A 22940-nucleotide genomic window follows, 5' to 3' on the forward strand; every position below is an offset into this window, starting at 1 on the left:
TTCAGCCCCTCCTATTTTAAGTACATGTCGTCCCTCCCCTTTCACAGATCTGACAGTTTAAGGGTGTGTGTAAGCACTGTGTGAGGGTTAGAGGGTGAGGAGCTGTTACCGTGCAGATCAGTGAAGTAACAACAGGGGAATGAGCACAGCGTTTATCAGGAAACAGAGAGTGAAACTAACTGACATTCACCGTCGTCCAGAGGAGAAATGGCGCAGCAAGTCATTCAGCTGGATCGAGAAAAACGGAGCTGTTCAATCTGTCTGGATCTTCTGAAGGATCCGGTGACTATTCCCTGTGGACACAGCTACTGCATGAGCTGTATTAAAGACTGCTGGGACAAAGAGAATGAGAAGGAAACATGCAGCTGCCCTCAGTGCAGGCACAGCTACTCACCGAGGCCTGTTCTGAAGAAAAATACCATGTTAGCAGAGTTAGTGGAAGAACTGAAGAAAGTAGAACTTCAAGCTGCCTCACCAGATCATTCCTACGCTGGACCTGGAGAGGTGGCCTGTGATTTCTGCCCTGGGAGGAAGCTGAAAGCCTTCAAGTCCTGTCTGGTGTGTATGGCCTCTTTCTGTGAACAACACCTCCAGCCTCACTACAGTATAGCTCCATTAAAGAAACACAAGCTGGTTGAAGCCACTTTGAAGCTTCAGGAGAACATCTGCTCTCGTCATGACGAGGTAATGAAGATCTTCTGTCGCACTGATCAGCAGAGTATCTGTTATCTCTGCTCCATGGATGATCACAAAGGCCATGACACAGTTTCTGCTGCAGCAGAAAGGGCTGAGAGGCAGACGGAGCTTGGGACGAGTCGACAAACAATCCAACAGAGAGTCCAGGACAGAGAGAAGGACGTCAATGTTCTCCAGCAGAGGGTGGAGGTTATCAATGTCTCTGCAGATCAGGCTGTGAGGGACAGTGAGAAGATCTTCACTGAGTTGGTCCGTCTCATTGAGGAAAGAAGTTCTGAAGTGAAGCAACAGATCAGATCCCAGCAGATAAGTGAAGTGAGTCGAGCTGAAGAGCTTGAGGAGAAGCTGCAGCAGGAGATAACTGAGCTGCGGAGGAAAGACAGTGAACTGGAGAAGCTCTCACACACAGAGGATCACCTCCATTTCCTCAACAAGTACCCCGACTTTTCAAGTCTGAATGAATTCAAAGACTTACCCAGCTTTGATATCCATCCTCTTTGCTCTTTTGAGGATGTGACAGTAGCGGTGTCAGAGGTCAGAGATAAACTGGAGGCTGATCTGAGTGAAGAGTGGACAAAGATCTCCCTGGCAGTGGCTACAGTGGAGGTTTTACCACCAATTTCAGTGGCAGATAGCGGAAGGGGTATGCTTAATACGGGTGGGAACATGTTCAATACGGGCGGGAGTGCGTTCGGTACGGCTGACACTCCGTTCGGTGGGAATGCATTTGGGAGTGCGTTCAGTATGCCTATGGCTGACACTCCGTTCGGTGGGAATGCATTTGGGAGTGCGTTTGGTACGGCTGAGACTCCGTTCGGTGGGAATGCATTTAGGAGTGCGTTTGGTACGGCTGAGACTCCGTTGAGTTTCGGTGGGAGTGCGTCCGGTATGGCTGAGACTTCGTCCACGTTCTATACGGCTGAGACTTCGTTTGGTGGGTTTGGTTTTGATACGGGGGGGTTTGGGTTCCGTAAGGGCAGGAGAAGGTTTTAATACGGGCGGGAGTCCGTTCAGTACGGCAATTCGGCAAACATATGTTCAATACAGGCGAGAGTGTGTTCAATAGGCTACGGACGAGCATGTGTTCAATACGGAATCTCCGTGGGCTTGAACAGTCTGAAAGCCTTCCATTGAGACGCTGAAACTTGATTGTTGACTTTTTGTTGTTCCTGGATGATGAAGTGGAGCAGAATGGGTCAGATGACAGTTTCATACAAAGATAGCTTATTAGAAAAATGTGTGGATGTGTAGTCTATTTGGATTTACTCACAAATCTTGGTCATTAGAATGTAAAAGTTAAGTCTGTTTTATGACAATTACAAAACAGGTTCACTCAATCTCTCTTTGGCTTCAAGTTAAAGGTGAAGTGAGCGATATATTTAGATTAATATACGTATTAAATCGCTCTATATTCATACAGTGATCACTTATATAGTGTGCGCGTTTCATACAGGGCTGGACTGGGACAAAAAATCGGCCCTGGCATTTTTGGCCATGGCAGCCCACCGTTTATACGATATGCGGAGGAAGGGGTGTTGCACCAAATTCTGGGCCCCTATACAGAAAGTCCTGATGGGCTCTCTGAGAGGCGGTCTTACAATACAAACATGTAAAAGCTTTGTTTGTCTATAGTCCAAAACGTATGAGTGACTGGTCCTTCTCTGAGCCAGATAACAACACAATGTTTCTATTGATGAATGACCAGATTATTACGCGTACTTGAACACAACCCCTGGTCTAATGACTCTTAATAAACATACACACACACAGTGTTTCTCACAGGAATTTGGGAGACTGTGTCGTGGACCCTGGACCTTCTAGGGGGGTCCGGGGGAATGCTCCCCCGGAAGATTTTTTTTTAAATGTTAAAGTAAAATTCATCAATCTGGTGCACTTTGAGGAGAAAACAAAGGCTAAATCAACTGTTTCCTATGTAAGCTATTTAGTACTATTTTCTGGAATGATTCAAAGACACAGAATGACCAAAAAGCAGAAAGAAGAAAGTTTAAAAAATCCAGTCAGCTTCGGGAATTTTTTCCCTTCGTTTGTATTTTTTAATGGCCCAATATAGGCCCCTGATCTTCATAGCCCCTAAATAAAAAATGTCGGGGCCTTCAAAGATCAGGGGCCTATATTGAGCCAGTAAAATTAATATAAATCAAAAAAATAATTTATTTTTTCTTGGGTGCAGCCCCCCTCTGCCTTGGGCCCCCCCAAGCCTGTCCGCAGTCCGACGGCCCTGAATGTAAAACTGACCATCGTCAGATGCTCATAATTACTGAGTACAAGTTGAATGCGTGATAAAACAACTCAATGCAGCCTCTGAATGGGCAGCCCTCTGCTGTGTGTGTGATTGGGCCAGGCCTAGCCTAGAACCAATCATAATGAGTAATGGCCTGGTAACTTTCAGGTGAAGTTGACAGCCTGCACGCACATTTATATGTCCATGGCACTCCCGAGAGGGAAGGGACCTCGGCCCTCGGCTGTGTGACTTGGCCGGGCCGGGCCGAGTCACACAGCCGAGGGTCCAAAAAAAAAAAAAAAAAAAAAAAAAAAAAAGATTTTAATTTTTTTTTTTTTTTTTTTTTTTTTTTTTTTAACCTCACCGGCCCAAAAGGCTGCCGGCCCCTCGGGCATTTGCCCGGTATGCCAGATGGCCAGTCCAGCCCTGGTTTCATACCTCCGATCTCTCAGTCACCCGCTCTGCATGTAATCTGCAAATTAAGTTGTTCGGGGATCCCGAAAGTAGTATCCAATCAGAAGAAAGAACGCTACAAACCGGCACCCGTCTCACTGCCGGTGCACCCGCAGAGCAGATGGGTGAATGTTTATTCGCCGACAATGGCGGAGCAGGTAAAAATCCTTCCCAATGTCTGTTTTGATGGTTTATATCATGTTTTATCACACTTATGGATCTGAGATGATGCTAGATAACTCGCTGCTTGAAGACCGGAGTGCATGATGTGGTGACGTAGGGACGAGCGAGGGGACTGCTAACTGCAGTAACTGACAGGAAGTTAGCTAAAAGAACCATTCCGCTTACAGCACCTTTAATGCTGGAGACACTGCTGAGTTGTGTGAGTTCTTGTAGAGCTAGGCCTAGCCACCTAGTTATAAACAGTGACTAATCTGTGGTGCAGCACAGTATTCTACATGATACGTGTCTGCGCTAAGATTAAACCAAGTGAGTGGTACTGTGATGATTTTATGTTGTCTTGATTATTATTATTACAGAAAATTCATTTAAATATTATAGCCTATATATTGTAAATGGTGCAGGGAAAATATTCCATATTCAAAATGAGATGATTAGAAATAATTTTGACCTATAGGCTACTTAAAGTTTATTTTTGTTGTTGTATAAATAGGATACATATTTAATAAAATACTAGATGAATAAAAGAGTAATATCGAAAAATGTGTTAGTCTATAGCCTATGCATTTCTTTTGAGCACCTGCCGATCGATTGTAGGCTAATACGAAACAAAAATGTGATTTTAGTTGTAAAATACCTTTATAAACATAATATGTACAATTTAGTTTTTTTAAGTAGGCCTATTTTACATACTGCTGTCTGTTCTGCATGCTCTGCTGCTGGTCTAATGATAATGAATAATCACATAACTTTTTAGTTTTAAATGAATGTAAAAGTAAATATAAAACATTAGTAAAATAAGCTACTCTGCAGCTGAAATTGTTTTAAATTTAACCTTCTGTAAAATTGTTTGCTGATCATGTGATTTTACATGATAATGGTAACACATTTTAGGAATCCATTTTGAGAAGTTATTGTTCAAACATTCTACAAATACACAAAAAGAAATTGACCTTTAAGCAGATAAGTGTTCTTTTATTTCCCACTGACAAATGCTCTATATTCTGCTTTTTATTTTTTGTGATTTTTTGGTGACAAACAGAGCAAAAATAAAATCTGATTCATGGCTGAGATGACGGGTACTCTCATTAAAAAGTTTATGAAATATGACTCTTTTGCATAATGAAAATATTTCAAGATGATATTTCAGCAGAATGTATTACTTTCAGATTTATTACACAACTTTTGAACGTTCCACAACAATCATGCAGGAATAAAATGGTATTAATACAAAGCTTCACATACTTTGCCAATCACACTTAGGAGTAACTGGGCTTCACGTCTCCTCAAAAACACTAAAAGTGTGAGGTAACATTTTCTGAAATAATCATGTAAATGTACCGACAAAAGACATGTTTTCATTGAAGAAGGTGAGAGAAAGAAATGGGCTGACGCTAAAAATGACAATAATGTAAATAAATCAAACCTGTTTTAAAGTCTATTTTAGGTTATCCAACTTCCATAATCATCGTTTATCCCTTCTGCAGGGTTAGATCCAAAATGTTAGCGCCTTCCATCAAGTAAATAACATTCAGGAAAGAAATTGTCTTTTGTAGCATAATACTTTCTTGCACCTTGTCCATACATAGCAAGCAAAGATAGCAAGAAAGTATTTTAGATAAGAACTTAACGTAACATAGTGAAACAACTGTTACACAGACCTTCAGGATGCTCTGCAGTGACACCTAACATGGTAAACACATCACACTGTCATCTTTTCAAGGTCTCGGTGTGTAGATACAGTGCCTTGTTATTTTTAAGTATAAGATATCTGTTACATTAACAGTCGTGGCAAGGGTCCCAGTTACACTGACAGTGAGCCAGCATACACAATAGCAGGACCCCGAAATTGATGCAGCTGAATGAAATCATAGATATTAATGACACCCCTCCTTTCCATACAGCTAAGAGTGATAAGGGGGCTATCCAGCTTACAGTGCATCCTGCTATCATATTCATCCCATCTGGCTCCACCTCACCGTATGAATCAAAAGCCTAAACATAAACACAAACTTCACAATGTGAGATGGTCAGCCATAACCTCAACAAAAGATAATCAGTCTAATATCAGGTACATAAGACCTACACATAAGAAGATGATAACATGGATGTTAACACAATGAAATGTGAAGTTCTAGGTTAACATTGTCACTGTAAAGCAATTTAAAATTTGTTCAAGAAACTGCCTTTTTAATCGCTTCAAGTTAAAGATTTTTAACCAAACAATCGTACTATCTTTTATTAATTGTCCCCAAGTGCTTTTTCATTTACATTGTACACAGTAACTGTCATGCTAAGGTTATTTTGTGAGATGTAATATTTTAAAAACTATAGCATCAATGCCTACAGCTGGATAACATCGTATTCTTTGGTAAAGGAGGGCGAAAAGGATGTTTGTAAGTGACTTTTAACCTCTGTTAACAACACACACATCAACACAAGTGACAGAAGGCCTTGGACACAAGTATACAAAATACAACCATAATAAAAAGTGATAGTATCAAAGTTTTCACAGTACACCACTTTGTACAGATTGACAGATTATTGCACCAAATTTGACCATTTTAAATGTTGTCGCCCGAGAGAAACACAGTTAAGCTGTACGGTTTCTTCTCCCTCTGGATTTAAATGAATGATACCTAAAACTGAGTGTTCATCAAGGAACTTTTTAGGATTAAAATTTAAAACAATAAACACTTGGCTACATTACAATGACACAAATAGACAGTTATTTTTGAATTACCTGACTAGATGTGAGCTACTGTATTCACGGTGCAGTAAGGATGTTGTGAAAAGAAACCAATAAAACTACTGCATCTTTCATCTCTGTCTTTAGCCTGTTTGCACTTCATTATCTTACATTTCACCAAAACACCAGCTTCCCCAACAGTGAGGTTAACATTTTCAACGGGGCCATGTTAATGTAAGAACAACATAATAAATAGCAACATGAAAAAATATCCATGACTGGACCTTGCAGTTGTTAAACTCAAACCAGGAAAGATTAATAAGCCATAACATTACTTTACCTTGAAGAAACTCAAACATCAAAATATAATTGTTGAATTCTTGTTGTGTGATCAGTGTAAACAAATGAGACCATGACTGAGCTGACGTGTAGCCTGTCTCACACCTGTGACAAATGCGGCTATTCGATTACTCTCAAGATGTTTTTAAGGTGATGAATATGATGGAGGTGATTTTTTCCATCGCCCTTTCACTCTTGAAAGAACAGTGCCACCTATCGGCACAGTCCCCACTTAACATAACCTGGTGCAGAATGGAGGCCAGAAGTGTAGTGATAGTATAGTCAGCGATGGTCTCATTTGTTCATGAATAAGCATTCAAATGCAAGAAAACATGTATTTAAAGTTTTCCTTTTTTTATCTGTGCGCAAGAATACAAATACGATATTTGAGTTGGGAACTGGTATGTCTCACAAATGTCACATAAAATACATGTTTTTTTCTGAGCAATAATTTGTGTAAATAACTTTTATATTTACAATGTTAACTGCCATATCAGTCAGTCAGTGCATTCAGCAACATATCTACAGATCAAATTATATTTTGAATATAAATCTAATCTAATTTTCCCAGATCAAATGTAACATTAAGCAAACCATTTATTTATTTTGAATTTTGTTAGCTCGTATTCTATCTACTGTAAGTTTGTATTCTTGTTGACACCAACAATGCATCCTCTGGTTTTGATGGATATCACAGAAGTTACATAGTAATTCTTTGGCTGACAGAGTTTCCAGATGTACCTTTTTAAATAAAGCAATCTTCTCTCTCTCTATACATAGAGTATATCAATATTTGTGAGCTAATACTGTCAAAAAGGTAGAAACATGTCCAGATCTTGTTGCAGGAGTTGGGATATAAAAACAAAATACCAGATTTCCGGTCAGATTAAATAATAATCACACAATCAACTTTTTGGAAATTAGACCAAGACCTGTTTAAGAATGAGAAGATTAAGTCTAGGTGTGAAAATTCAAAACTTTTCAACAAATTCTTCTCAATTAAGACGAGTTTATTTAAGCACAGTTCTGTCTTCAGCTGCACTATGGTGGTACAAAATTAAACACAAATGCATCCGGCAATTTAGGGGTATGTATAATTTGGTATCTGATTTAAAATTCCAACAGTCCTATAAGCAAAAAGTTAATGAACAAATTTCCAATTTCTACAGTGACGTTCTGAGCTGTCTAGTGGCCGAGATGAACCACGTCAACAGTTACTATAATTCCAAGTGATCTGGTACCGAGCAAAACATACAAACACTATTCATTCAAATGTCTACTGTGGTGGTCGAGGAGCAACTATCCACGGTCCACATTTGCCAACGTTTAGCAGGATATAAGAAAAGCGAGGGATGATGACAATGTCTAATGCATGTATTTTTGTTTTTGTTTGATACTTTTAGTAGAAAAAAAAAGAACTCGAATAACAGTGTTATTCCTCACAACAATCTGTAAGTCGCCTCTGTTAACTTTGATGACGTTTGCATGCAAATAATATATAGACATTTTGCAAGGTGACATTTGTGACACATTAAAGGTGCTACATAGATCATTTTGACCACATTTCCAGCAAACCCTCCTGTTGCAAACACAATGTTGCTACTGGTCTCTCCCTTCTTTCTTGCTTTGCATGTATTTGTTTATAGAGCAAGAACAAGAGCGATTACCCAATGACATTAGCTAATATGGAATTAAAACTGTAGCCTACTGTGATGAACATAACATGTAATATATCGCCTAGTTTTGTGCAGTACAGTGGCCCAGCAAATTATTCCACACAATTGTGGCTGTTTGCCTTTTTTAACTGAAATAAAACATTTCGATCATTCAATGCTTAAAATGCTACATGAAGCACACTAAAAATGTAACTTGTCATGAACTTCCACTATAGTTGTTAGTAAGATAAAGCCCCTCTCTCAGTGACCATCTGGTCATATTTTGTGTGTTTTTCTGTTGTTGTTTTTTTTACAAGAAAACAGACACTGCAACGTGCAGTGGAACTCCCACACACACCATAGTGTCCAGTACAGTATTAGATCAGGTGGCAGGCACACAGATGACACCAACATCAACAATAGAAAATCTCCTCCTCGCAGTCTCACAGCAGACCGGGAAAGGCTACAATCACCCTCCTATGTCCAGGCAGGAATCCTGTACACATGTGTCTCTTATCCAACCAGTGGAGGGTTTAGTAGAAACACGGGGTAGCCTTAAGCTTTTACTCATTTGCTGGCTTCTCTTTGCAGGAAGGTTCACAGATGATTTCCTTGTGCGGTAGTGGATAGGGGAACGCTGCTCCGCTGCAGGTGCTACCGTAAGCCAGTTTGTTGAGTCGGGAGAGGCCCTTGATGCTTCCAGGAGGCCGTCCGGGGCTGACCTTGTAGCCCGCCGCTCTGGTCGTACCCAGCGGCCTCCCCGGGCTAGTCTTGAAGCCGGCGGCCCTAGTGGTGCCGAGGGGTCGCCCCGTGCTGGTCCTGTATCCGGCCAGCTTGGTGGTTCCCAGAGGCCTGCCGCGCCTGCCCGTCTTCCCCACACCCTTGGGCTTCTTCTTGCTGTCGTCGGGTGCTTGATCGGGGCTTTTAACGCCAGGTATTTTACCGGGCGAGCGAGGGTCACCACCACCACCAAGCACCTCCTGCCTCTGGCACACCATGGGCTTGTGGCTGCCGCTGGGTAAGACCATAGGGGCCAGTGTCATCTGAAGGGAGGGAGGGACTGGAGGGTAGAACTTGTTGGCCTGGGAGGTGCACAGTTCAAAGTGGGAGGCTGGGTGGAGGTGGCCGTCCTCCGCCAGGCACGACGGCCTGCTGGTCATGCAGAAGTCACTGCTGGTCACCTGGCGCATCATCTTCTGCTGGGAGTCAGAAATAAGGTGCCACTGGGTTATTGTCACAAACAGATAAAGGTACTGATAGCTCTAAGTGCTGTTAAACTACAATGCAAGGGACAAAATAAAATAAACTGAAGACATTTTCAACTCTACAATAAAGGTGTTGATATTTGACCTGTAGGCCTATAGAGGAAAGAAACCTGGACAAGTTAAGGGTGTTACACAATGACAATTGCCTTTGGCCAGCAAATCAATTTGTATTCATCCTTATAGCCTCTTGTAAAACTGAAAAATACTTAATGTAAAGAAGAAATCTCTCAACTTTTCACCAGCTTGTACTAGACGGCCGGTTACAAAACCCTATATGGAAAATAACCTCTAACTCTTTTAGAGGTTATTTTCAGTAAAGGGATTCTGAACCAACCTTGTTGTAGTTTTTGCGATCAGGAAAGATTCAAATAGAAGTTCTGAATCAAATTATTGTAACATTGTTTTGATTGTATTTTGTCCTGTCGGTGTATGTTGACGATAAGTTCACATTCATGTTAGCTGGGATATGCGCATGTGAGCCTGGGCAAGCCATAAAGATGGCTGGTGGTCTGCTTATTCTGACTTTTCAAAGGCTAATTATAAACAATGATGTTAAAAACAGGTCAGAGGTCAAAGAGTTTTTAACTAGGTTGATTTAAAATGTTATATGTTTGTAATAACTCACCCAAAGTCTGAATGTAAATGTGTGATGTAGGATGGCTTTGTGATAATGGAGACAAAAAATGGTGCCTGGGTTAAAGAGCTAAAACCTCATTAAAGTGGTGCTGAAGTGCCTTTGAGCAAAATGCATGCATCCCTACCAGCTGGTCTACAGTTGACCTCTGACCTGCTTGTAGAGGAGGGCAGTGAAAGGGAACACTCTATAATAACTAGCATGCATGTGCAAAATAACTGCTATACCGTGCTTGTAACTAATATGAGGCAATTATTTCAAAGCGAAGCAGTATGCTGCTGCGTCTCCTAGTGAGATTTTTGCAGAGGAAACAAAGATACAAGGAGGTGTGTTCTTTACTATCACAAACGCTACACTGTCTGTAGTAGCTTAATATTCATTCACAAAAAAACAAACATGCACATAGATTCCGCATTTTTGCAACCAGACGACAAACCCTCCTGCCACTTTTCCCATGTGCAACGGCACAACACAAACGTCTGGATTCAGCCTAATTTTGTATGGATAGGTGGGTTTTATAGAGAAGAGGGTTTGAAATCTTGACGAGGGAGCGGAAAAGTGCGCATATCCAATTGCAGTGCATACATCTAGGCCATTGCGATTAATCTAAATGCACCCAATCGGCTACCGACATTAGCACTAAGGTTACTGTACCTCGATTGTTAGCAGATCTCAGAGCAGAAAGGGTTAAGGAGAAAAATTAGCTTTCATCCCTCAAAGCGAGAGTCGGTCCATTTTACCCAAATGTTTTTTTTTTCGCAGCGCAGAGGACATCGGACAGCTGGCGTTCGGATCAAAAGCACATCGGCTGGCTTTTCGGTTGTAACGTTAACGAGTCGGGAGGTAGTTCAGCTACACTGATGTAGTATTTTTGTTCATCTCCCAGCTCCAGAGGTTTGGATAAGAAACGCAGCCATTTTCCATTAAAAATTAATAAGACGGGAGCGCCGTCTGAGCATGCGCAAAGCACCAAACAAGGGGATACGAGGAGGTTCTTCTTCTCCCTCCTCTCCTGAACCACTTGGACATCCAAAATGTTGTTTTCACTTCAAAATCCAAAAAGCTGTTTGTTGGCAATAAAGCTACAACACCCTACTTTATTTGTGATGTTATTGTCCTGAAATTGAGTCATATCCCAGCCTTAATGCCTACCAAACAGCACTTCCCGCAGCTGATGAATAATATACAAAACCAAAGGCTGTTGAATAATTTAAAACAGTCTGTAAGGGTACACACACAGTATCTACCACACATAATAATGCAGACAGCAGCACAAAGCATGATTTCCTTAGCAACACATCTTTTTATTGTGAGGAAAAGTAAAAACAATCTTGTATCCGAGGTTCTCCACATAAAGACTACAGTTGCTACGTTACCTGTACAGACAACGGGGTGAATTTAGACCAGAAAAAAGAAAGACATTAACAGAATACATGTCTTTTATTCAAAGACATTGCAGATAGCTCATTGCTGATTGGCTCACAGACACATGAGGTCAAAATGACATGAGACATTTTGGTATTTATGACCTGTAGGTATAAAATCACAAAGCAACTCAAGTGAAGCACAAAGGAATCCAAGTGGGGGGAAAAACACAACGTAGGTAATTGAAGGGAGCATTATTTAAAAAATAGACTAAAATAATCTTCAACCACTTTGATGAAACTGTAGAGATGACAGCAGACTCTTGACTGATGGAAACTGTCCCCTCTACAACACTTTGTACCGGCTTTTGCTCGTCGGCTGGTAGGAATTTTGCTGAAAAAAAAAGGAAAGGAATATGAGCGACACCTTTTATTGATACTGTATGTGCTTAAAACAAATCTCCCATGTTTTATGCTTCCTGAATTAAAAAACTAGAGCCAGACAACCTGAAACAGGCTCTTATTCCACATGTAATCCGGAATTTATTATATTTCAATATCCAAGAGATACTTACTAATCTGATGAGCTCTTCCTTGATTAGCCGTGTAATCTCCGTTTTGGCTTTCTGCACAGCCACTTCATTTGCACCTAGATAAAAACAAACTCAATATTAATATACAGGTTATAAAGTTCTTAGCAAACAAAACAGAACAGGAATTACCATAAGAAGTACATTTAGAACCCAGAGGTACTCAAAAAGATTTTCATTTGGAAAGGGTAAAAATTCTTAAAAATGTAATACTGATAAATAATTAGAATGAATTAATCAAATAATAAAGACACATACTTTCAATAGCCAGGTAGATCTTGCGTTCTCCCTCCTTGGGCTCTTTGCCTGGAGGGAAATAGGTTCCTCTGATGGTGATGGCGGCTTCAGAGTATTCACCGATCCTCTGCAGAGCTTCCTTTGATGTCACCTTCCACCTGGCCGTCTGAGGAAGGACAGAATGAGGAACATTGTATTTAAGACTACAAATCTACACTTAAAGCCTCTGTAAACCTGGTCTAAAATAGTAAAAATGCATACATTTTATCAACGTCGGGTGTCTCAATAAGCTAAAACTAAAATCTGATTTAAAATAAATGTTCATAAATATTATAAAATGTAGTTTTAAAAAAAGGCTTTTTTGCTGTCGTAAACCATTTGAGAGGACGGTGTGGGCGTCGCTGTATCAAACGGTCTCCAAGGCAATGTTTCATCTAAACCGAATTTCTGTAACGCTTTTACAAATTCCAAATGACATAGAAACAGTTTGTGGATTTGGGTTTCACTGGGAGCTTTAAGCTTAGAAACAGTAGGAAGAAACACATTTGTTAGATTTTAAAAATGTCACTGAATATCACCTGGCAAGGGGAAAAAGAAAATCCCAAAACAATTCTAAAATGTAAAAGAGGAATCTGCTGTGTATTTTAGTAGAGTAGGGGACTGAGTGCTGCTGACCTGAGGGAAGTCGTTGATCTCCAGCTCTTCTTCGTATCTCTTGATGGTCTCGGCCTGTTCCGCCGCCTGCCGCTCCTCCTCCAGCTTCTCCACCGGCGTGTAGTTCAGCTTGGCGTTGATCTTCTCCGCCAGCTGCTCTGCGATGGTCTTAGCCGACACAGAGGGAGTCATGATGGTGCCGCCTCGCAAGATGGCGTTGGTGGCCTGCTGCATCACATCCTGTACATGAAGAGAATCCACAATTTGATTTTTATTGAGGTCCATGTCTGGTGCAGCAGCCAATAAATGTAATATCCAATTATTAAACATAACTGCAATTGAAGTAATAAATCTTATGTGATGATTTACAAATAAGATGTAGGATTTAGAGATAAAAATTCCTCTCTTCCCGTCATTCCTCAGCAATTCTCCTTCACAGACAAACCTGCACAAAACATATTTCATGTCTGTTGGACATACCTGAGCCTCTGCACCTAGGTTCTTCTGTGCGTTGATCTTGAGTGCCAGCCTCTTGGCCATCTCCAGTTTCTGAATGTTTCCAGCAGACGTAGGTCCGAGGCCGGGCGTCCCGCCTGAGACATTTGCTGTGGAGGAAGCAGTTCCCCCCGAGCCGCCCGCCGCCCCAGGAGCAGACAGATCCTTCACCCTCTTTTTAGAGTTGAACATGCTCTCGATTTGCTCCTCAATCTGAGCAGGTGAAAAAGTAGGGGAGATAGTTTGGGATGAGTTGGAATAGTCACATGTACAGTTGAGCGTTGGATTTTGCACCATGATGCGAATTTAATAGATATTTGATCAGAGTTTTAAACGGAGTAATGAAACGGTGATATTTAAATTTTACTCACGTCCAAGGCTCCGTCCTCATCATCAGAATCCTGCAGTCCAAGAGCAGCTTTCTGAAGCTTCTTTCTCTCGTTGGCCAAAGCGTGTTCAGTCTCGTCAAACTTAAAGCCTTTCCCCGAGAAGCCGCTGCTGCTCTTAATGGTTTTACCCTCCTGCAAGGATGAAGGAGTGCGAATAAGAACAAGTGCAAATAACATCTTTGTTTTCAATCATCAGAGCATTTGTAAATGCCATTACATGCTGCCTAGTGCAGCTTTATGTTTGAATGGAGCTTTGCTGCACACACCATTTTAACTAGTTCAGATCCCCCTTTCTTACCAATTTCTGTTGGTCTTTGAAGGAGAGCCAAAGCTTCTCTAGTTCAGGCGGGACAGGAGAGGAGGACAGCTCCAAGGCTTTGATGATATCACCAGCATACCTAACCTGATCCTCTGTGATGAAGGTGTAGGCAAAGCCCTGAGAAAAGTAACAAGAAGAAGGGACATGTAAAGATATAAACATAATTGGAATATTTAACCAAATTACATCAAACTAGCCAATGCATTTTAATACATTAAAAACACAGCACACCAAATTAACTTTAGCTTTAAATAACCAACCTTGTTGCCTGCTCGCCCTGTGCGTCCGGCCCTGTGAACATAGTCCTCGTAGTGGTTGGGACAGTTGTAGTTGACCACCAGGATCAGCTGCTTGACGTCTAGGCCTCTGGCTGCCACTGAGGTGGCCACCATCAGGCGACAGGCTCCATTCTTAAAGTCATTGATTACGCTGTCTCTGTCGTACTGGTCAATTCCTAAGGGGATGACAGGAAAGGAATATAAGAAAGACCAAGCACTAGACATACCCATGGCAGAAAGCATTCACTAGATGCTCTTCAAAATGGGTTATTTAACATTCATCCTAGACTTATGGTTAGCCATTGATAGTGAATGTATTTAGTATCACCAAGATGTAATCGGTGCATCCAAAAAGTGACCCCTTACCTCCGTGCAGCGACATGCAGGGGTACGAGGCTTTCATCAGGTCTTTGAGCAGTGAGTCTGCATGCTCCTGCTTGTCCACAAAGATGATGACCGAGCCTTTCTCCTGGTAGTGACCCAGGATCTCCAGCAGCTTCAGGAACTTCTTATCCTCCTCAATCACCAGCTATACAAGCAAACCCAAAGAAAAGGCTATTAGAAAAACCTAAGCAGAACACATTGGTAGGCCAGCACAGGAGTTTATCTGGGTTCTAAACCAATTGTTCCCTTTATACAAACAATGACATGCTTTACCACGTGTTGTTCCACATCAGAGCAGACCACACTGCGGCCTCCCACCAGGATCTCGAGGGGCTTGATGAGGATCCTGCGAGCCAACGCCTCCATGGCTCTGGGGAAGGTGGCGGAGAACATGACCGTCTGGCGGTCTGGACGCACGTTGTCCACAATACGCATCACCTGGTCGGAACCAGACAACAACTCAATGTTAGTACATTTAGTTTAACTTGATTTTTTTATTGTTGGTCTGCTTTACTGGTCAGAATAGAATACAAGAGAACAGAAGAAACTGGCAATGATGTAAAATGAGTACTCTCATTTCATAAAATTCGTGCTGGTTTTGAGGTTAGTTAAAGCTACTACGAGTAAGTCGGCACGTTGGCGACACCTTTGAACAAAAGCGGTAGTATTATTACGACGCCAGCTGTCGTGAAGCTGTTTTCTAGCTCGTGCAAGATTCAAATAATCAGGAAGCAATATGGTGCGTGTCCGTGTGTTGAAAGTGTGAGGGCACCGGACTCTTTTCGGCTCCGTGAGTCTATGGGTGACACAGCATCAACTAATGCCAGTAAGTGCTAAACACACCTGATTGCAATGAGTTGATGCATTGTCACCTCTCACGGAGCTGAACGAGTCCCCGTGTCCTCACACAAAGCGAATGAACGAGAGATGGCAGTTAGTTAGTATCACGATGAGGTAATGTGTTTATGTTGTAAATAATGACTATTTCAGATGAATAATGGTCATCTGATGATGCTGGTGAGGCAAAGTAAACTTTGTTTTAGTAGGCTACCGCTCATTCATTTAGGAGTACACACTGCAGTCTAGGTTCGCTGCGTGAAATTGTGTATACGTTGCTTGGCAACGCCCTCCCGCCCGACTATCACTCTCCCTTTTAGCTTTTCTTCATTGCATTTTCTTTTTTTTCTTTTATGGTTCAGCCCCGTTATCAGTCATTATGACGACAAACAACTGTCTCAAACAAGGCTCCCGCTCCCCTTCCCTCACCTGGAGGGACAGGCTTCTCAAATCGCGATCCTGCGCCACACTGAAATCTGTGACCAATACGGATATGTGACCATAGAGCATGCACGCGTGAACCGAAAATCGGACTGGGTGGACGACCAGATCAAATGCAGTAATAAAAACTATATAAAAACGTATTTCTTTGCACTGATGGTCTCGTTTGCTGTTAAAGGTAATTTATGATTATGAGAGGAAACATGAGGCTGTTTAAAAGATATTTAAAAGTTACTTGTTGCCGCTTTAACTGTTTACATCAAGACGGTACATCAAAGCAACAACAAATTATTTAGAAATGGGTATGAGAAACCACTTTTCCCAATGTATAATTCTAAGTTACACCCACCTGTGGCTCGAAGCCCATGTCAAACATCCTGTCAGCTTCATCCAACACCACATATGTAGCTCTGCGAAGGTTGGTGACTCGACCTGCACACCAAGGGAGAGGAGCACGAGACAAACAATTAAATTGAAGAAAAGTTAGCCGACAAATCATCAAATACTAACACAGAACCGCTTTCAAGTTAAGACTACTTGGTATTACTAGAAAACAAAACAAGACATGGTAACTTCAACACATTTTTCTGATGACTAATTTCACGTGACCAGGGTTTCATTTCATTAATATTTTAGTTTTACGTAAGTTTAGTTTTTTTTTCTGGTCTTGCGTACCATCTCAAGGGCATTGGGGGACCTGTAAAAGTCTGAAAACAGCCTCAAGATACAATACAAGAGATGGAGCCCCATCAAGCATTATCTGACCAAGCGCCTTTTCACCTACAAGGGAAACATATTACAGATTACCTCGCATGTGTGGAAACACAAGAACCCTTCTATTATCATGACTGTCTAGTTATACAATGAACAGTAAAAGTGTACTAAAATGATTGCTCTAACACAGTAGGACCCTGATTCAGCATTCAAGCTACTCTCATTTCATATAATAAATCACAAATCCTGATACACCCATCTTACAACCCACTTATCAATTCAAACATTATGATCGGCCCTGGCTTGAAGTTGGAGGAACCACGGAGGCAGCACCAGGTCCACCTACCTGGACTTCCCCCGATGTTCAGGAAACACATCACTGTCTTGTAGATTTGACTGATCCCAAAGGTGGTCAAATAATGTCAACAGTTTAGTAAGTGTGGTACTGACTTGGTTATGTACTTTATCATATTTTAAAATGTGTTCCATGCAAGGTAATTAACAAAAAAGGCTCAAAGGGCATCAGAAAAATGCTTGACATCCTATCAGAATAAAGAACAGAAGTGACATGGTCAAGGAGTCTGAACTCACCGCTGTTGGCACCCAACATGTCGATCATTCTTCCGGGTGTGCACACGATGATCTCAGCTCCTCTCTTCAGCTCAGCAATCTGGAAGCAAACAACAGCCGACAGTATAAATGCAACGCTCAAACTTCAAATTCAATAGTTGACCCAAAAAATCCTCTTCTTTGAAAGAGCACGTTAATGTATTCTATAAATTCAAATGTACTGTTTCAAAGTTAGGGATGACAACAATGATTATGTTCACGATACTAATCTGTTAGGGATTTTCTTAATTAATGGATCAAGTGTCACATTCGAAAGAATAATCCATGAACTGTTAAGAAAATGCAGCAGAACCAGATTTGATTGTATTGTAAAAAAAAATACAATAAAATAGATGAGAAAATTATATATAAAATTGTATAAAATAAAATAAAATAATTATGTGACAGGCAAAATCATTGTATGCGTGTGTTTATTTACCTGTTCGCTGATGCCCGTGCCTCCATAAACACACACCACCCTCAGATTTAGAGCTTTAGAGAACTTCTTACACTCCTTGGCGATCTGCAGAGCCAACTCTCTGGTGGGAGTCATGATTACGGCTGTGAGAGAGGGAGGAAAACGGGAGAAGAATGAAAAATACATTTTCCATCTTTGACTTTTCAAATGTGATGCAACAATTTCTCCAAGAAAATTAACCGACTAAAACTTTACTTTAAATGGCAGATAAAGAGGCCAACAGCCAGTGGGTTTATATCCCAGAGTGAAAACGGGTCCTATTTTAGTCTTCCTCTGACCTACATTTGGGTCCTTATAAAACATAGGAGTAGTGATAAGTAAAGAAAGTATAATAATGATGTGTTCCTTACCGATTGGTCCTTCAGACTCCTCCAGCGGCCTCTGGTCCATGATGTGTCGGAACATGGGTAGCAGGAAGGCTATGGTTTTCCCGCTGCCGGTCTTAGCGATGCCAATGAGGTCTCGGCCTGTCATGATGGCAGGGATGGCCTGGGCTTGGATGGGGGTGGGCTTGTCGTAGCTATGCCTAGAAACATATGGAAAAATTTAATTAACTGGCGTGGTGGCATGGCTTCCACATTTGGAATGTGGTTCAAGTTGGGGGCTCACTGGGCAAATAAGCCTTTAACTTTGTTTGCTTTAAAAGTTGCCAAGACCATCACGGCATCAATAACAATCCTTCAGACTCACCTCTTCATAGCACTGAGGATCTTCATAGACACCCCACACTGCACCCAGGTCTTGATGGGTTTGGGACAGCCTTTCCCTTTAACATTAATGCCCTCCAGTTCGAGCCTGTACGCATTCACGTCTGTATCGATTAAAACCAGCCAACAAAGAGATGTAAGAAGATGAGCAGTGATTGAAGGTTTACAAGACATGATATTCTGAATTCTACCAAGCAATAAAAAAAATGTCATCTCATTTTCCCCCCATGTAAAATAGATGCCAAATGCTCAATGTATCAGTAGTAAAAAAAAAAAAGTCAAACAGTATTGTAAACCCTAATGGCAGGAACTTGTAAATGGATGTGTACACACATAACTACATTTATACAGCTAGGATTTTAAATGTGAAGTAAAACTCATGTTGGTACAGTAGTAGAGGATGTGTGAAAAAGTTTTATTTAAAAACCTCAGGAGGTGGAATAAAAGCTAATCATAGGTGGAAATCTAAATCTCCAGTGTTGAGTTTACTGACCTTCCTGGCTCATCCTGGCGAGCTCAGGGACCTCCACGTAGAAGTTTTTGCGGTACGGCTCATACTCGATCTTCTTGTGGTCAACAGGCTCCAGGACCTTCCTCGTTTTGGTCTGGAAGCCTGTCAGAGCCGTAGCCAGATCCACCTCCTCCTCTTCTGATGAGTACTGTCAAACACACCAGTTACATTTTGGAGAGTTAGCAGTTGGGCTCCATTGGGAAAAACGTAATGACATTTTATGGGGAAAAAAGCAATCACAACGAAGAAATGCAGGTGAACGATTGACCTAAGAAATAAATAGAAAAGGGAAAACTCACTTCCATAGCATCCTGGTCATTCTCCATCAGCTCCCCCTTCTTCTTGTGCATGTGAAGTCCTTTCTTGGTTTTAAGAACGGTCATCACCTTGGTAAATGGCATTGCTCCTCCTTTCTGTTAAAGATAGAAAACACTTCCGGTAAATATAAAGAAAGATAAAAGTTCCACAAAGTCAACATGCAGTCCAACACTAGTAGACAGGAGTTTATTAACAGCATGGCAGCAGTTTGGCAAACAGAAAAGATTACAAATGGCAAGTAATGTGACATCTATCTTACTTGTCTGTTTTTATTGTTTGTGTCAGAAGTAAATAAGGATGACTGGGGTGGTCATCAATGTTTCTTGCCCTTATGTTTTCCAATTGAGGTCAACAATAGTGATGCATTATTTAAAGCCCCCTCAACGTTTAGCTGCTGCTTTTTGCGTTGTTCATAACCCTGATTAGACATCACAGGACTTGGTTCCAGTCTAAATACAAGAACTAACCTTATCGTTTCCTTTGACGCCCGTTCCCATGTTGAACTTCTTGACCTCCTGCTTAACTCCCTCCATGTATGCGTCCAGAGGATCCACGTCGTCCTCCTCGGCCACTGGCTCCATGGGCGTCTCCTTCTCCTGCTCTCCCTCCTCTTTCTGCTCCTCCTTCACCTCCATCTCTTTCATCTCTCCTTTCTCCTCACCGTCCTCTTCATCGTCGCCTTCCATTGGAGCTGACATATCCTCGTCATCGTCTGAAATGAAGAGTCAACCGTAAGGCTCTGCAGCACTAAAGCTTAGGTCTGTAGTGGTTAAGTGATAGATCAAATCAATTCAGTTTTATTTGTAATGCCCAATACCACAAAAAGACATTTGCCTCAGTGGGCTTCACATTCCATACAGTACAACACCCTCTGCCCTTAGCTCGGCTGAGAAAAAACTTTACTTATATTAATCAAACACTTTATTTTAATTGATTTATTCAATAACTTATCAACTACAAATACCAAGTGTTTGCTTGATACAGTTGCACAATGCTGTTATTATTTATAAATAACTGTATAAATACCTTATAAAATGATATACTTTGTGATTTAAAGTAGCTACGAATAACTTTGAGTTTCTGTTGATTCTAGTGGCACTTTTGGATGAAAACGGTAGTTTCCATGGCTCACTCCTGGTAGTGATAACCAGCAGTGGATTCATTCAAAGGGCTGATGGCTTTTTTAACAGTAGGTCCTCACCCTCGTCATCCTCCAGGCTCCACTTCTTGCCCTGCTTCATCTCCTCCAGTTCTCTCTTGATCTCTCCGATGTTCTCGATGGCCTTTTTCCTCTGCTCTTCCCTCCACATCTCAACGCGCTCCTTCCTCTTCCTCATCTCCTCCTCTAGTTTGTTCTGGTCAAAGTCCGCCTGCTTGAACACACATAGAACGATCAGAATTATTTCCCACCCAAGATCTATTATGTGGTGACCTTTAAGAGATAAGCAAGAACTTAAGTTTATGGAACTTACATCCTCAACCTTCTCATCCTCTTTCTCCTCTTTAATCTTTTTCTTGTCGGATAGAGGGTCGATGTTGTCTTTCTCCTTGCTCCTGGCCCTGTTAGGGAAGGTTACAAGAAAGAGCATAAGAAAAACAGTAGCATGCCGAAATTATTCTTGCGCTGGAAACTATAAAGTTGTTGTTAAAGTTAGAAACTTAAAACAAAGTGGCGGAAAGGAATCAGGAAACCACGTCCAACCGCTCCCATCAAAGTCTTTTTGACATCAAACTGGGAGCAGCTGTGTCAAACTTTCTTTTTTTGTAAAGTGATTATTTAAGATCATAAACCAATTTGGGATGTCATGCTAATCTGCCGATTAAAAAAGAAAATCTGACAGAAGGCCTTTTGACAGAAAAACCTACCCATCAAAACCACTAGCCGGCATGTTATCTAGATCTAGAACATCGTTTTTGTTAAGTAAAATTGGGCAAACCACCTTCATCTGACCGCTGTCTTTGTTTACTGTACATACATTATCTGGCCATTTTGACATACCTTAATGTGTCAACCCGTGTGTTAATATGTGCAGTTAAAATAAGTCTACAAATTGATGATGATGAATTCATAGCTTTAAAAGGCCCCTCACTTTTCATCTGGTCTCCTGCCCTTGCTGGGGCTGCCGGATCTGGACCTGCGGGCCCGGCTCCTGCTGCCAGACCTCCTCCTCTCTCTGCTTCTGGACCTCCTCCTTTCTCTGCTCCTGGAGCGTCTGGACAGCAATGGAAAAACATTTGAGATTAAAAAAAAATGATATAACAAGAGGTAGTATTGTAGTAGACTGGTATAATTAGCTTCTTAGTCCATGTGATTATTTCAATTGATCACAAACAACGAATTTTTGAGCATGTGCAAACAAATTTCGACCCTCCAAAAACAAATTATTACTATTTTAGTTTTGATGTCGTTAGTCATAGATTATCTTCCATGTATTTTCTACTGTCTAATAGTATTAACAACTTTGAAATGTGAAAACATGTCAGTGTCACCTGCATAATATTGATCATCATGTCTATGTTGAAGCTATTTCAGGCTGTATACAAACCCACCTGAATCCACTTGCAGCTTAATGTCACACTTTGGTTAATTAAGTGTAAAGTTGTAAAGTCTCTCTCTCTCTGTCACATCTATTTGCTGTAAAAACACAGTGACGTAGACCACCCACCTGGGTCGTTTTCTGTCTCTGGAGCGGGACCTGCGGCGCTCCCTGCTGCGGGACTTGTCCCTCCGGCCTCGGTCCCGTTCCTCTTTCTTGGAGCGTTTGTCCGGTGAGCGACTCTTTGAACGGCTGCCCGACCGTCCCCGAGACGCTGACCGCTTCCTGTAGTGTCTGATGACCAAACAACATAATAGTTATCTAGAAAGCCTATATATTTATTTAAAAAACACACATTTTTATTCATATTGTAATTATGTTGTATGAGATTAACTGTTTTGGCTCGCGTGTACTATAATCAGGACGGCGCCGCTAGCATGCTAATTTCAACTAGCTATCGAAATTAAAACAGCCAGAGTTTAGCAGCCACAATCTATTCCACATAACATAAAAAACAACAAATCGACCTCACAATTGGGACATACCTCGACTCACGTCCCATTGTTATTCCACGGAGTTACGTCTCATACAAAAGTGAAATGAGTTCACAGTTTAAAGACGACTCCCGTTCGTTGGACGGTTGTTTGTGTCTTTGAACCTTTGCGTAAAAAAACTGCGACACTTCCAATTCACAAACTCAAAGGGTGAACTGCGAGGTGCGCCGCCCTGCGGTGGGAGGTCAGGGGTGCGACTACAAATGCATTGGAGCCCAAAATTACACAGGTGGTGCCAAATGTTTTTACATAACTGAGTAAAAATAGAAACTTTTTATTGTAGTAAAGCAAAGGTTGGCACTGCAGTACTAACACTTGTGACTGTTACACTTTCATAATGTCTGCATCTGTTCATATATGTATATAGCCTA

General features: G+C 41.4%; 3 protein-coding genes across 6 annotated transcripts; 1 reads left to right on the forward strand and 2 right to left on the reverse strand.

The window, feature by feature from the left end:
* Positions 1 to 132: 132 nt before the first annotated feature.
* LOC307260623 (uncharacterized protein) lies at positions 133 to 1689 on the forward strand (the record flags this gene model as incomplete). The annotated part of the gene is made up of 1 exon (XM_080040897.1): positions 133 to 1689. Exon 1 carries the CDS (start codon positions 208 to 210, stop codon positions 1687 to 1689), a length of 1482 nt encoding a protein of 493 aa, XP_079897023.1. The 5' UTR covers positions 133 to 207.
* Positions 1690 to 3324: 1635 nt separating this feature from the next.
* cUnh5orf24 (chromosome Un C5orf24 homolog) lies at positions 3325 to 11076 on the reverse strand. Of its 3 annotated transcripts, none has more exons than XM_080040469.1 (2): positions 10894 to 11076; positions 3325 to 9453 (listed from the first exon to the last, which is right to left on the reverse strand). In XM_080040469.1, the coding sequence occupies exon 2, from the start codon at positions 9445 to 9447 to the stop codon at positions 8818 to 8820; it is 630 nt and encodes a 209-aa protein (XP_079896595.1). In that variant the 5' UTR covers positions 9448 to 9453; positions 10894 to 11076; the 3' UTR covers positions 3325 to 8817. The 3 variants fall into 3 exon arrangements, with proteins under 3 accessions (XP_079896595.1, XP_079896594.1, XP_079896593.1); XM_080040468.1 differs by having other exon boundaries at positions 3325 to 9450; positions 10808 to 11076; XM_080040467.1 differs by having other exon boundaries at positions 10808 to 11076.
* Positions 11077 to 11442: 366 nt separating this feature from the next.
* ddx46 (DEAD (Asp-Glu-Ala-Asp) box polypeptide 46) lies at positions 11443 to 22679 on the reverse strand. 2 transcript variants are annotated; one of them, XM_080040397.1, is made up of 23 exons: positions 22561 to 22679; positions 22145 to 22309; positions 21569 to 21691; positions 20951 to 21038; positions 20680 to 20848; positions 19946 to 20190; positions 19460 to 19573; positions 19143 to 19308; positions 18633 to 18753; positions 18293 to 18468; positions 17904 to 18025; positions 17447 to 17525; positions 16491 to 16573; positions 15137 to 15301; positions 14846 to 15008; positions 14462 to 14655; positions 14181 to 14318; positions 13865 to 14014; positions 13479 to 13706; positions 13020 to 13238; positions 12366 to 12510; positions 12093 to 12166; positions 11443 to 11911 (listed from the first exon to the last, which is right to left on the reverse strand). In XM_080040397.1, exons 1-23 carry the CDS (start codon positions 22575 to 22577, stop codon positions 11864 to 11866), a joined length of 3192 nt encoding a protein of 1063 aa, XP_079896523.1. In that variant the 5' UTR covers positions 22578 to 22679; the 3' UTR covers positions 11443 to 11863. The 2 variants fall into 2 exon arrangements, with proteins under 2 accessions (XP_079896523.1, XP_079896522.1); XM_080040396.1 differs by having other exon boundaries at positions 20680 to 20851.
* Between the last annotated feature and the right edge of the window lie 261 nt (positions 22680 to 22940).

This window comes from Ammodytes marinus, assembly GCF_949987685.1.
Source record: "Ammodytes marinus genome assembly, chromosome: 14".
Lineage (NCBI taxonomy): Eukaryota > Metazoa > Chordata > Actinopteri > Uranoscopiformes > Ammodytidae > Ammodytes > Ammodytes marinus.